We start from the raw sequence: 15,667 nt of genomic DNA on the forward strand, positions 1-15,667 counted from the left end.
GTTGACCTACAGTATAAACTCCACTGGCGACTGCATGGCCGAAAATCTTTACTCTTAATTCATTAAATATGCATGTGTGCCAGCAGTTTGAGCCAGAGGAGTCACTGATGGACCTTTGGTTATTTCTCTTTTCTAATTCTGTCCTATCTCCACAATCCCTCCCCACGGTCTCGCTGTTTTTGCACTATTTACACTCAGTGAAGATGGGATGTGTCAGCCTTACACACACTATCTCAAGAGGGCAGTAGCACTTAGCCTTTTTCTTTTGCTGATGTTGGCAAGGCCTGGCTCAGCCTGCTAATGTGCGTGGCATAAGGCCTGACGAAAGGCACACTCATCCATCGGCTCGTGACCTTCAGCAAAGGCGAAGGACTGGAGGTGGTCCTGCATGTTTGCATCTACATAATTTCTCTTCACCCCCGGCTGATGGGTTCTCTTACTGAACAGGGCAGAGAGCTAGCCTATATTTGCTGCTTAATCATCTTCTAGTTGATTGACAGATTCACATGTCTTCATCCAGAGTGTGTAGACACACATGCGCGCACACACACAGACATGTGCCCTCTTGGAGATGCATAGTGATTGCAGATATCACCCAGGAGAGGATGGAGTAGTCCCATGAAGAGTACACCGTCTCGTTTAAGTGAAATTAATAGGGACTAGACAGAATGAAGATGCCCTTTCCTTCATCTATAGCTCATTAATTTTCTCAACACAGCCTCATCAACCCAACACTGTGGATTACTCATAATAACAAAAGACAATAATTGCAATGTGACATGAAAACAATCAAAGTCATTTAATGAAATGACTTATGATAAGTATCTTTCAATTAGAAGCCACTGAAATGCATTGCTGCTGAAGTGAAAACAGCATGGATGATTGCCAGCATCTGTATGAGAGACTTAATGTCATCCTCAGGCTATCGCCATGCTTTCTTTCCAAATTCCTTCAAGGCACGCTCATGGTACTACATGAGCGTGGGAGCAAGCTGCAGCTTCATCACTCTGTGTCTGAGCCACGTGATTGACACACGGTGCGATGGTGGCTGGAAATCTAAGAGACTTTTATTGGCGGTCATCAAATTGCCATCAGAGGTCAGCGGCCAGCTAACACGCTAATTGGGTCTCCGTTTCCCGTGGTCTAGTCTGCGCTTTCAATCAAACGTCAGTCCAGCCTGACAGCAATCTGGTGGTGGGCTGAACTGGAAGAGCAAGTAATTTAAGATGTTTTCTCTCCCGCCCACGCTCCCTTCTATCCTTTATACTGTCTTCTCAGATCCAGATTCATAGCCACAAATAGCAACCCTGAAGGTATCAATGCCCTTGTGAGGCACACTAATGTGTTCTTTTCTGTGTGCTATTGTATCGCTGGCTGTGGAATTAATGGTGAGTCTGGATCAAAAAAGAAACGAGCATGTGAGGCTTGAGACGCACGTCAGAAACAAGAATTTAAGGCAGACATCGCATTTGTAATGACAAAGCTAAAGTCAGTTGTAGACCTGAATGCTCTTTTGCTTTCCACGAGCAAGACTGATTACATGGAAAACAGTAATACAGTACATTCCTGGAACCTGTCAGTGCCTCTTTTTCACTGTTATCTTCAGTCATTTGCAGCCTCAAGGCATGTACATCTCCCATGGAAACTGTCTGTGGATGAGATGAAAGGAAATTAGAGAGGTGCTGCTAATTCACAGTGGACAATGGAGCTCCTCACAGAGTGAATGTGAACACGGTGGCGGTATACGTGGTGACACAGGACTGGAACTACGCATAATTCGTTGAGAAACACATTAATCTGTTATCTCAGTCAATGTGCGTCTGCTTCAATCAAACCGCCCTTATATCCATGCCGCGTAATTCACAGACTTATTTCCCCAGACGCGAACAAAACCGAGGCAGTTGTCAACAATCACTTTTTACAATTGGAACTGTTTTTCTGTCTTATTTATGAGTGGGCAGGCCCAGTTGAGCGCAGAATCTCATTTGGTTGGCACCAAATGTCATTATGGCTACCCTTTTGACATAAACTCCATCTCTTCTCTCCACCTGTTTGGATGCAGCTCCTCATTGATCTGTTCTGTTCTTGTCCTGTGGTTTTGAAACCATACCCACCTTCTGAATGTCTGATGACTCTCTGCCCAATGCCTTTGGGATGTGTTGGGTACACGGACTCCTTGTGGGTTTTCTTGACGTCACTGGCACTGTCTGTAGATGTCATAAATAGAGAGCATAACCTCTTTGAGAGGAAATGTGACCCTCACCGTGATGAATCCTTCACCTTTACCTGACTGACAGACAGAGACAGCTATTTCTGTCTTTGTTGTCTTTCACAGCAGTCAATGGAAAATGTAATACCTAAATAAAGAGGCTAGATGTCGAAGTGACAGCTCAGTATGTGCTGGAATCCTGTCACAGAAGTTCAGTTGTATTAACCATATCTACAGTCTTTCTCTAACCACAGCCGAGTGTTTCATTTGACTAACCCTAACTCCACCGTAACCATAGCTTGTTTTCCATAACCATGATCTTTACCAAAGCTTAACCTGCAGCACGCACCTGAAATCTTTGCTAACCTTGTGTATTTGTTGTTGAAACCCACTGCAAACAGCAAGTCGAAGCACACAGGTGTCACTGATTGGCTAGTTACATTGCTGCAGTGCAACAGAAGAAAAAATCTGACACGCATCTATTTTCTGCCCACAAGCAGCAATGCATGTTGAAGCAGCTGAGCTTTGCAATGATGGCTGAAGCATTGACATTCAGTCTGCAATGCATGTAATTTACAAATGTCTGTACGGAGGGTTAGATATTATCCCATACAGCCACAGCGTCTCTGCTCTGGGGCCTGTTTAAGTTGGTTTAAAGAGCCGCTACAATGAAAATCAAGTTTTAACCTTGTTAAGACGTTTATATGATTTTTTTATATGGTACAAGACATATCATGAGGGAAATGAGCGCCATGGCTGAGCATTTCCACCTTAAACTGCAGTGTAGAATTGAGTCTCAGAAACACAGATTGAGACATCCAGGGTGTCACATATCGCATACCCAAAGAACCGATCCCGTGCAGGATGAGGCTAAGGTGAAATGATGGGTAGCAGAGGAGAAGCCAGGTGCAGCTATGTATCTGTATTTTGCATGGCTACATTCATTAAGATCACAGAAAACATCAAATGACTTTGGGGTCGTTCACAAAAAAGTTACGTCACGATAAAGGTTTTCCTCATAAGCTGCTGGTGTAGTGTTAGCAAGATAAGGTTAGGTAGTTCAAGAGCATATGGCACGTGGGAGAAGGTTTCCCTCAGGGCTTCCTGCAGAAAGCACCGTTTGCGTGCAGAGGGGTGGGTGGAAATAGAGGCGGAGACTATTTGCATATTCATAGACTGGTGCATACATGAAGGCAGATGTGCAGAGTTACATCTAAGCCATTTTAAGGCGTGAAGAGATTTTTTCATGGACAAAACTTCCAAACATGTAATTTTGATGAAGCGAGATGAGTTTTTATGGAGTTAATCAATGCCAGGAGAAGAACTTCAAGCTCATTTTAGATGAAGACTTTTGTAACCCTGCCAGTTTATGAAGGAAACCAACCCAGTAGTGGTTTTGCTCAACTTAGAAGCCATGCTAAGCCCATCAACCACTCAGCTGCACTTCATACACAATAGCCCAAGGCAAGGAAGTCCAGCACTCTATCTGGCTCTGCTGCTCAGAGATACAAAGTTACTACAAGCCCTCAACAGGCCTCTGGCTAAGTGGCATGTGGTCAAGCATTTTAAGAAAACGAGTTTTACTGGGATACACACATCAACATGAAATTAGAGCAAGTGGACGAGCTTGTGCTAGTTGGTTGTTTAGTGCTTCCCTTGAAGTGGCCAAATCAGCCCATCTGGGTATCATGTGAGGGCTAGTTATGTCAGGCAGACAGAACTGACAGCACAGACTGATGGAGATGCAGTTACTGTGTGTGAAACCAGCTTCAGGCTGGCACTGGATCCATGTGACAGCTGTGCCAGGACGAGATGTGTGAGGATGTTATGAGAAGTTATCACAGCCATTTTACGCTTTCATTTCAAGGGGTTATTAGGAAAATGATTCACACCTCTTTGGCTTTCTGTTTTTTGTATTTTACAACACTGAATCTCACTGGATTCAATTATTATTATTTGACTTAGAACTGGACTTTTAATACAAGGCCTCATAATTGGTAATGCAGCTCAAGGTCCTTATATTGTGTTTAAGTTAGCGAACAAATTTTCAGCTTGATTAGCAGAGACCAGTTGGTACAGAAGGACTTGAGCTTTAGGGCCCCCTGAAGTTCTAAGCCGTGAGCCGGATGCTTGCTTTGCTCTGCTGGTAATCCAGCTACATCAAATTAGTCGGCAGTCACCTCTTTTCACCTGCCTCTTTGGATCTGCGGCAGGAGGGCGTAACATGTGGGAGCGTCATACTTTCCCTCCCAGGTCTCAGACCTCACCGTGTAGCCACCCTGACCGACCTGTTGGAGTCACTCCTGCAGTGGAACGGATACAATCCCCTGCTTGCTTCCCGCTGATGAATATGGCCAATTATGTGTGTCTTCCAATAAAGCACAATCCAGAGGCACAGCCACCACAAATCAAGTCCAGGTTCTCTGCAGTCATGGCTGAGAATTTTGCTGCTGCACCACCCGTTCGCCCCGTAGATCGACCTTCACTGTTAATCAGTGTCAGATTAAGCGTCATTGCATTAACTGTGATTTAGTGGTGTAAAACAATATAACAAGATGTCAGGGGTGAATGCTTTTTTTTTTGTTTTAGGCGTAGTTCAATTTTAGATCCCCTTTTGTATGGAACTTTACTTTATAGCGATAATTAAATATTCACCCTGTAACCTGGAGGGTGATTACAGTGAAAGAGGACTGCAGCTATCAAATGCCACTTGCAGAACACAAGATGATTCTGGTGAAGTGAAGGAGACAAGTAGATGCTACAGGACCTCAGCTTATTTAATTCTAAGAATTTAATTTCATCGCCTGCTCAGACCGGAGACACAGGCTGGTTTTAAATGTCTCCATCTCAATGCAAATGTGCCAGCCTTGATTACCTGCCGTTAGTGGCCCTCTGCAGAGTGACCTTCCCTCCCCACGTCATGGCTCTGTTTGCCCCTTTAAGCTGCCTGTCAAACATTGAACCTTTCTTCCTCCTGAAGCTCTGGTCTATTTGTTTGAACAGGGTCAGGGCACCAGAGGCATACAAATAGCAGCCTCTGAGCGTATTTATGCAAAAACAAAATTTTCTGTGTGTTCTACAGGCTCGATGATGGGCATGTCGGTGTCACATGTCAGCAACAACCATGAAAGGCTATTATTTGGATTAGGTTTCAATTCATCATTCATTAATATGACTCCTGGCACCTCTGCTCAGGATGTCAATGCAGATGGTGCAGCAGCACTTCAAATGGCCAGCAGGTGTAGCAGTGAGGTCTCTGAATGAAGAGGCAGGATGAGGAAGGGGAGTGGAGGGAGGACTGGAAGCAGCAGTCGGTGGGATTAACCAAACTGTCTCATTTAACCGTCCCTCTCTTTGTGTTTGACTTTTCACATCATCGTCCGGCTTCATTTGTTGTAGAAATGGTAAACCTTTAAGAATACTCCTTTATGTGTTTACCTGGTAATGCTATAAGAGTAGAATAGTACCAAAACATGACAATTAGGGCTGCGCTCAGCAGCTCTTTCCTCCTCCAGTATCTCTCTCTTTCTACCTGCTCTGTGGCAAAGCTCGGAGAGGTTTACGCCACACATTCACTGCTGCTCATCCACACAGTCTCGTGTTATTGTTCGCTGCAGCAACCAAGCAAGAGCGAGGGAGCATTAAAGTGGCACATTCACTACATATTAAAATCAGAGCTCGGCTGCCGTTCTCATTTTGATGTCTGCAGGGAAAAATGCTTTTTCATTAATCACTGACAAATGCCTACTTCCGCACTGTCTGCCATTGAAGAGATTACCAAAGAAGACATGCAGCTGAACTTTAAAAAACTGTGGTCATGCAGCTCTGAGAGACTAAATGGGTTTTGTGCATTTAGATGATTTATTTCCCTCCTTGGCTCGGCGAGAAGAATTTTCTACACCTGCCTACATGGCTCACAGTATTTCATCCCATTATTTGGTCTTGCCCAGTCATCCACTAAAACAAACAGGGGAAAATAAAAGGCAATGAATTATGTCCTCCTTCATTTGGCTCTCTTTGGCTCTGATAAAGGTTGACATACAATTTCAGTTGCTTCCTTTGAACGAGAGGGTGAGAGAGGTCCAAGCTGGTTTAAACTGGGCATAGATTTGGTAATGAAACTGTGTGCCAGTTGGCCTGTGTAGGAGGACTTCTGTTGCCCCACAGGGAGATGACACAACCAGAGCACATAATAATTCACTTGCATATACAGTATGTGGGCTGTGTCAGTGTGTTGGAGAAGAAACACATTAAGCCCAACTTTACCTAAGCACTATGGACTTTAACAGAGGGCCACCAAGGAGGACATACCAGCTTAGACCCTCAACTGGTTGGCTCTAATTCTGTAACGTTACTTTGAAAGGTCAGGTGAGCAGTGTTAGCCTAGCTTACAGCAAAGAGATGGAAATATTAAATGTGAACGTGTCACTTTGGGAACATGAAACCTGCGCCAAACGTCTTTGCTCTTTAGCACTGAACTCTCAAGGCTTGAGGTCGCAGATGGTGTGCCGGCGTTACGTCTACATTACAGCTCATGTGTCGACGGAGAATAGATGAGTTACTGCTTTTCAGTCTGTGATGGTACATTCAGTCTGAGCCAATTCACCGCTATCGAGTTGCAAAGCAGGAGTTCCTGCAGGACTCCATAAGTAAAAGACGGGTAGATGGAGCGCTCTTAAGTTTTGGATTGACATAAAACTCTCCAGGTTGAATCAAGTCAAAAGGCTGCGTGCATTAAAACATTGATGGAAAAATCAACTACAATTCCCAAGGTGCATTTTCATAAATGGTATCGACTCACTGACCTTAAATCAGTTCATGTTCAGATTCTTGGTTGGCGTTTTGATCACAGATTCAACCACTGACGATATAAAGATGGACGGTGGCAGGAAGTGGAACCGTGTCGCTCATCTTTATGTACAGTCAGTCCTTCTGAATTCAATACAACTCTCATTTATGCCTCTGACTGGCTTCTCCTCCAGGTAGCTGAGGCTCATGGGACTTGTAGTATTTAGAGCCACGATGGACATAACATAAAGCTACAGTATCGTTTAATTATCCAGGAGAACATTGAGGATAACTGTAATACAATACTTTGGGAACGTGCTATTAGAAACCCCTCGTTTTATTAGAGATCTCCTCCTGATACACTACACGTTTGTTTCATTTGACACTTTGATCTCAGCTATTAGACTGTTTTAGATGAATTGTTCCCATTCTTGGAAAAATGAAACTCTCACACTTTAGTATGTGACACTATTCTTAAGTGTGGAGTGAACGCGCCGTATGTTCCATGTCAAACTAGTGATAAAGAAGCTGAGGAGCTTTTAGGCGGTAATATTGGCCACCCTGGGATCCAGAACTGTCTCGTCTGTGACTGATCATAGCCTTATATGTTGCATCAGGATACAGATATCACCGCTTTCCCCCTGCAAAGCAATGAGTGCAGGGGCATTAATCTAGATTAATAAATAATCTACCGCAGGCCAGGAGTGAAACTTTGTTACCAGCAACCTAAAGTGGTTTCTGCACCGCCCTGTGCAACTCTCACCTTGTGAGCCGGGGCCTGACACTTCCCCTTATTGATATCAGAGTGATTTATGGAACTCTGCTCCCCCGACCATCCTCAGACTGGAGATGGGCGTGTGATTTATCCCTGTCTGATGCTGCAGGGTGTCTACTGCTGGCAAAATGAGGGAGGAGGCTCTGACTGAACAAGCCCCCAGCTTGAGTCCTGTTTTTGCCTTTTGAGTGAGCACGTTCTCTGCTGTGTTCAGATGCACCTCTGCAGCAGGATTTTGTTTTTAATGAACAGGTCCATCTGCCGCTCTGCTCCCCTCACTCTTTCTCCCCAAACCCCGAAAGCACGACAGTGTATAGAAATGAGTAGAGAAAATCGGTGGATTGTGGATGACTCAGCTTCCATTATACTGATGTTTCAATATAAGTATTCTGAAAAAATGCTTTCTCTGCGACAGTTTTTAGTTGATTATAGCTAACACTCATGTTTCCCAGTCAGACCGCCCAATTCTACTGTAATTGTTCCAAGAAACGTGTGTCCCTGAAGGCGAAGTCCATTTTTCATTCTCAAACTGTTGATGCTTCGCTGTGCTGTGGGTGCGAAGGGATTTTCACTCCTGCAACAGCAATATTTAGCTGTATTTCTTTCATGGGTGACTTCTAATTGCCCACTTTAAGACAGGTTTGGCGAAATTAGATTTTACCTTGAAATGTCCCCAGTCATTCACCTCTATGAAAAATTAAATTTCAGCGGTGGGCACTGAAGAATTGCCGTGTTTCAAGAAGCCCAATTTTCCTCCATCTTAATTTAAAACCTGTCTGCTCTTCAGCTGCGTTATAGGTAATCACAGTGAGAGCACTCCCATGGGAAACGTGTGTCCTCTCAAACTCTGTGATTGTGTCTGTGCGGTTTCCTCTCAGATGGGTTTTAATTTGGGGGCCAGGGGGAACATGAGAAAAATCCTATTGGATGCCCTGCAACACTGGACTTTGCCATGGCTGGCCCCATTAAAGGATACTTTATTGATTGTAAATAAGCTGTGTAATTAATGGAGGGTCACAGTGGTCCTCAGTCCAGGCTTAGACTCAGAGGGGGACGTCTGCACCTGCTGCCGGCTGGATTTCTTTCATGTTTAAAAATTTAGATGGGGCTTAGTGATTAAAAATTTAATTCATTTTACAGGAGGGTCGCAGTATGAGGAGACCTAAGATAATCCTCTAATATTCTCAACATTATGCCATGACGAAGCAATTCTTCAGGCGAGGTTTATAGCTAAAGCTACATACTTTAATAACTAAGGCTGGTAATGCAATTTAAATGCAAGTTTAAAGCCTTTCACGCAGGTATCCGTCCAGTTCAAAATGCGTGTTTGAGACCTATTTTGGAGACTGTTAATTCAGCCTTTATGAGCCTCGCTTACAAACGAGCCAAGCCGCGTTTCATTTTTCATCAGAACAAACAAGTGCGGCGCTCCGTGTGACCAGATGACAGCGGCTCATCATGCGGGCCTGGTGAATGTGCCTTTAAGTGGTTTTTAACACACTGGAGGAGCATTATGCCTGAGCTGTGGAAGAGCCTGAGATGGGCTGCATCCGCTTACGCACATTATCTGTGAGAGCATGCTGCTTCTTGGCTTCCCTTCACAAAGGCCGGTACACAGGGTCAGAGAGAGTGGGAATGAGCGATGTGTATGCTTACACCCTCAGATGAAACATTGCTTTAGCTTTGTATACGGGTACATTTCTGTGTGCGTGGCTGTCTCTCTATGGCGACCTGCGAGTCTCTATGTGTGTGTGCTCACTTGCCTACTCAGTATCCTGTCCTCTTAGATTTCATACATTGATTGCCTCTTCTAGAAACGGACAGCAACATCTCTCCCTATTTTCTGCTCTGGCAGTTAGCAAGCTGCTATAGCTTTGCCTGGTTAGCTCACTGCTGTACATATGGAAACAGATTTATCAGGCCAGACTGTGAAGTCCTCTGTATTTTATCCCCAGTCCTCTCAGCTACAGTATGTAGAGCTGAAGCTACAATATGTGCTCACTGAGTCATGGCTTTTTAAGATTTTGATTTAGTATTATAACCACAGAACGCCGTCTGGCCTCCAGGCTAAGCAGACCAGACATAATAAGCTGCTCCCTGCTCATATTTTATGCCGAGGTGAAGTTGCAGTGAGTTGCATGGATACTTGCGTAGATGCCCCTGTACAGCCTTGCCTGTATCTCTGGAGATGAGTGTGCATGCCAATAGCCATGACCCGCTGCCACCTTACACTCTCTTACCTCTGTCTACGTCTTGTCATGGGAAGGCAGAGAATTCATACCAATGAATGGATTTCAGGCAGAGAGAAGGGCTTGCATGGCTCTACATGATAAGGCCTGTCCTTATTACTGGAGAACATTTTCCATACGTGTTCTGATACCTTGACTTCAATACTGGTTCCTGAATTAATACTTTTTTTGATACAAAAAATACTTTACATATTACGGTGAAACTAGCTGTTTACATTAGTACAACCTGGTATGTTTGCTAGACGTGACCTCGCCATGGCGCTGTCCTTGGGCGGTGGAGATTTTGATTCCCTCTCGCAGTCGAACATGGAGCAACTTTCTGCTCTTGAATTTATTCCGTGCACGTTAAAGTGTTTTCTTCAAATTCTTCATGTTTCCGGTCTTGGCAACAATGTGCTTTTGCATATATTGCATCACGCGCTTTTGGCATTGAGCCTGATAAACTGGAGCCACACTTCTGATCTCTTCTTGGACATTTTTTTTACATCTAAGTGATGCACACTGTAGACAAGCCTCTTAAAATACAACCGCACACACTCGAGCCCCCATCTCTGGGCGTTACGTCGTGTTTTCCCTGCATACCTCTAAGATCGTTAGATAGCCAATCACCAGCATTATTAGATCTGGGTACAAGCATGCCGCATGCTTACTGGCCCACTGTAGCTGATGAAATGTCGTCTTGAGGTATGGAAATGTGGTACCAAATGAAGATAGTGTTGAAGCAGTTCAGTTGGTGCCATGAAAGTGCTGAAGTTTGGGATACTGGAGAGTTAATTTAAGGTATGACATTTGCAGGCTTGATGACTGTTGCTGTAAGGTTAATATCCTTAAATCTATGTTCATGGCAATTAACAGTGTAAAAATAAATTAGATTGTAAAAAATGTGGACTATTCCAGTCAGCCCACGTCACGATGTAGCCATTCATGTGTCACCGCTCCGCCACCTTGACCTGCTGCTTTTGATGTGACTAATGCTTTTCATCCATCCCTCTGGTAGGCGTAGGGATCACTTATGTGACTGTATCATGAAGCAGCTCTAATCATTGCTGGGGTTAAGCTGGCTTTTAACTGGTTCTTTCCCACAGCTGAGGGGTGCCAGTTAATCCAACTGAAGTTGACCGTAGAGCTAAGAGCTTTATCGCACAGGCACATATACAGGCAAGACAATCGCAGAGGTGATGCATAAAAGAAGAAAACGAATAAAATATTATGAGGATTGTCAGAGGAAGGGGTCAAGCAGCGAATAGAAGCTTCTACCAGGAAAAGTCTTCATTTTAAGGTTTGCATCAGCCTTTGTCGTTACTGCTACAAGCCCCATGATTTCCATTATCATTTGGTTTAACAAGACCCAGTGGCAGACCAGTTTCTCTGCATGTCTTAATGGTATTTATTCCAGTATCAATCACTGTCATACTTAATACCAGCAAATGAGGCATGTTATGACCCAGCTCGCTAGTGGAAAGGGAAGCAACATAAAACTTGATGAATTTGGTAAAATGAACGTGTTTATTGCATGGAGTGGTCAAAGGTACAGTAACTTGGATTTGCATTGTCACATGGTGCAGGGGCATCGGCGGGGAATACAATTAGAAATTAACCTTTAGCATTTGCAGGATGATAATCGAACAGTAAAGCTTTGTTAAGAAGAGACCAGCGGCCACGATTCTGCTTTGTTCCAGGATTATAAAACACCACGTTACATTTTCTGCCCTTGGTGGCACATGTAATTCAGCAAAAGGGGCCTCAATAAGAGAACTGTCATGTATTTTATTTGCCTGTAGCATCAGTTAACTCACTGCCTCAGCTCAGTTGCCAAGACAATCATATCAGGTGCCGATAACACGTTTATAATAGACAGCCCTGTAGGAGGCTCTTCATACAGTTTCAGATACTGTGAAGGCTTTACTACACCAGAGAATAGCTGCATCAGGATCTGGGCCAAACGTTACAGAGGAGAATGTCAGCCTTTCCTCATGGACCCACTGATTCACATCAGGCCTCATTTTTTATTTAGGGAGCCTGTCACAATGGCTGGGTGACACTGCACTGCGTGGCAAATGAGGTCAAAAATATTCAGATTTATTGTCAGTGATGCCTCTAAATCAGAGCAGCTGAAGTGTTTTTATTAGTAAACTGAACTGGTTCGTCTGAGCCTTCGTCAACACAATGCGATGGATAGAAATGATGATGGGATTTTTGCTTGGGTCTGTACCAAACAAGCACGTTCCCTGACGTCTGGAGAATATGATTTGCAGGCCGGGGAGTAATCGTTTAATTGTGACATGTTTTAGCTCGGTGAAAAAAACGCAGCTCCTGATGCACTTTGGTCATATTTCGATAATATTTTGATGAATTGTTCAGCTCCAACGCTTCATATCAGACGTCAGGATCTGCTGTCACCACCACTGATACCCAGCAATTACTCCTCTGGCAGGCCTGTCAGACACAAGAAAGACATTTATTGCAAAAAGGTGAAACTGGACTGAAAATGTACATATTTTATTAACAGCAGTAATAATACTGCATGTATTTTCTTCACTCCCTCTTGAGTTGTCCTGAAATAGCTAGTTCATTATATTTTGTTCACAGTACTGACTTCACAGTATGAACCTGATGATGGTTTGACAGGACTGATGTGAGGCGTGTGTGTCATAGTGGAATACAGTGGATGCAGCACCTGGAACGCCTCTTTTTCCTTCTTTCAGCCAGCTTGAGAACTCCTGTGAGGTTTTATTTCATCTCAGTGAACCTGTAGTTGTGGACGGTGGCAGACGATGATTGGTCGGGCTTTGACATGTGGTCTGCTGTGACTCTCGACAGTCACAGCAAGCGTTCGTGGCTCCTCTAACACCTAATCTAACACAATGACCAGGGAGTAAAGTGGAAAGGTGTGCACACGACCCGCACAGAAGGTAATAACTCAACGCCCGATTCTCTCTGTTTCCTCCCTTTAAATCAACATTCTGAAAAGTAGAATTCTCACACATGTGGAAAAAAATATCTGATGGAAAATGGTCAGAGTGTCACCACTCACCTTCTTTCAAAACAAACAACAAGCACAGCTGGAGGCATCTCCAGAAAAGCAGCTGCAGTGATTTGAGGCTGGGTCTCATTTTGGCAGCTACAGTAGCTCCCCTCAATTTTCCCCCCGGTGTATTTGTTGTTGTTCAGATCGACTTCTCTTTCAGCTCTCCCTCGTTTTCTCCACACTTGAGCTAAACTCCAAATTGGCAGCTGCCAGGACTGCACTCCATTTTCTGTCGTGTTGAGACCCTCTGCTGACGGCTTAATTCTACAAGAGGCCCGCCAGACACAGCCTGATGAAATCCAGCATGTTTTAAAAAGAATGTTGTCTCAGGCTGGAGTTCAAAGGTTCAGCCTCAGTTTAGGATAGTCTGCACCTGCGTTACACTCAGCTGCTTAGACCTGCCCCTGCTAGTCTGCAGACGCTGAGTCCATTTGGGTTTGTATCATTAAGAGCGACTTAAGATTCTCACACCCTTAAAAATAAAAGAACAACTCAGTAAAGCCAAAGAAAGATGTTTTATGGCTCAGTTTCATCCCACCTGACTGTAATATCATGTGTTGCCTCATCGCTATCGCCATTTCCCCAGAGTCCCTCACAGTGTATTACGATAGTGTTATGATCCTCCAAGCCTTTTAGACTCTCTCAAGGTCAGGAGGGGATTGTAAAAAACATTGGTTAAGCACGGTTTGGGAGGGGGGGGCTTTTTGAGAGCTTTTCCATGTCCTCTCCTTTGAGGTGCTTTTTAATTGTTTGGGTCCAAAGCCGACTCCTCAGCTGGAGCTCGTCTGCGGGGCTTTGCTGAGTCACTCCCACCTAATGGAGAACATCTGCTGCCACGCTTTTTACTCCTCACAGCAGAGATATATGCGCCTTTAAGGGGGGGGTGGAGGTGGGGGAGGCTGCGGGGAGGAATTAGCGGGATAAAACAAGCTGCAGTCAAGAAATGGAGACAATCTGATGGTTTATGGTGTTATCTGTCGACTGTAACTCCACCGCCTTCAGTTTGCTGATGCTGTACACAAAACTTTGGTTGCAGACTCCACAGTGTCGACTGGATTTGACCTCGACCTTGTAAGAGTGAAGTGAACATCTCACTTAATTTACACAATTTGGAGTGGATTCACCACAAGCAGCCAATGTTTGTGACCGACTAAAGGGACGTTAGCTACGGCTGTCAGCCAGCTATTGTGTGTCTGAAGCTCAGACTCCTTTGTTTTCTACACACTCGACCTTTTTCTCACATCTCTGTGCATCCACGGAGCATCGAACTACAGCCGAGGGGAGAGCGAGAAGTATTTTTTAGTAAATGTTTTTAACGTGGTCAGGCGCCTCTTTACCTGCAGTAAGTGCGTCTGTTGGCGCCCAGTCGCGTTGATTCTCTCTTTTGCCTTCACAGCTGGAAGTTTGGTTTAGGTGGACGTGCTGAAAAATGAATAATAAATAACCACATTAATAACTATTGATAACAAGGATATAGGGTTGCAACTGTATCAGATATTACAGGACAACCATCTCACACTTATTATTATTATTATTATTATTATTATTATTATTATTATTAGACGTAGACAGAACATAAAAAAGGAAGGGGTCCGCTGTGGCTCAGCAGGTAGAGCTCGTTGGCCGTTAATCGCAGGGTTGATGGTTCATTCCCTGCCTCCTATGGTCCACATTTCAAAGTGTCCTTGAGCAAGACACTAAACCCTGATCGCTCCTGATGGCCTTGCGTGGCGGCTTACTGCCATCAGTCAGTGTTAATTTGTGAGATTATAAGCCAATTCTGCTTTATGTGACACCATTAACTTCTTCTGAAGGTTCTTTCTTTATCGTCTTTTCTCTTGACAATCTAGTTTTGTTGAGCTGCTCTGATCTGATCCTTAAATAATGCTTTTAACTCCTGAAATCTATTGTTAATAACGTCAGTCAGATCTCCCAGCAGACATTTGGTCGTGCTGCAAGTGTGCTACCACAAATAATTATTTATTCTTTCTTCTTCCCCCAACAGATTTTTCTGTAGTCTGGTCCAGGGCATCTGCTGCAGTCATGTTTAGGAACAGCTTGAAGATGTTGCTGACGGGAGGGAAGGCCAACCGCAAGAGTCGCAGCAGCGGTGAGTCCGTTTTCTGATGCCAGCCACAAACAATGACGCATCTGCCTGTCAGCGCACAGAAGGTGGCCGCTGATCGGCGGGTGTATTTTAGGAAGCTCAGAAGATGAAATGTATTTTGGTTCCTGAAGAGTAATCTGTGACTGCTGAAGACCCCTTAAACCCTGTTTGCTGCTTAAAATAGATCCAAACCAACTCGTCAGTCCTGCTGCTTGAAGAGCTTTACTTCCTGTTGTGAGAGCCTCGCACCTGTTTTTTCCAGCGGCACTTAAAACATGCTTTGGTCACGCTGTACTGTGGAGATTTTTGTTTCCGAGATACATTCGGAGCAGTTTACGTCTGAGCCGCGCTTGATTGTTAAGCCGTCATGGGAGCACGGCCATAACGCGATGGTTCCCTGCTCTCTTTACGTCAGTCGAGTAGTTTCGCAGCACCTGCTTAATGTTGGTTTCACTGTTGTTTTGTTGCTGGAGGTTTGCATTTTGGCCCTCGCTGTTAAATGATGGCTTTC

General features: G+C 44.3%; 1 protein-coding gene across 6 annotated transcripts in view; it reads left to right on the top strand.

Annotated features, from left to right (window-relative positions):
• tanc2b (tetratricopeptide repeat, ankyrin repeat and coiled-coil containing 2b) overlaps positions 1-15,667 on the top strand; it is a 134,127-nt gene that overhangs the window by 20,256 nt on the left and 98,204 nt on the right. For all 6 annotated transcript variants that reach the window (XM_076759429.1, XM_076759430.1, XM_076759431.1 and 3 more), the window contains one exon: positions 15,055-15,159. In XM_076759429.1, the coding sequence (XP_076615544.1) occupies positions 15,093-15,159 (67 nt within the window). In that variant the 5' untranslated portion in view covers positions 15,055-15,092. The remainder of the gene's footprint in view (positions 1-15,054; positions 15,160-15,667) is intronic.

The sequence above is a fragment of the Chaetodon auriga genome, chromosome 20, assembly GCF_051107435.1.
Source record: "Chaetodon auriga isolate fChaAug3 chromosome 20, fChaAug3.hap1, whole genome shotgun sequence".
In the NCBI taxonomy this organism is placed as follows: domain Eukaryota; kingdom Metazoa; phylum Chordata; class Actinopteri; order Chaetodontiformes; family Chaetodontidae; genus Chaetodon; species Chaetodon auriga.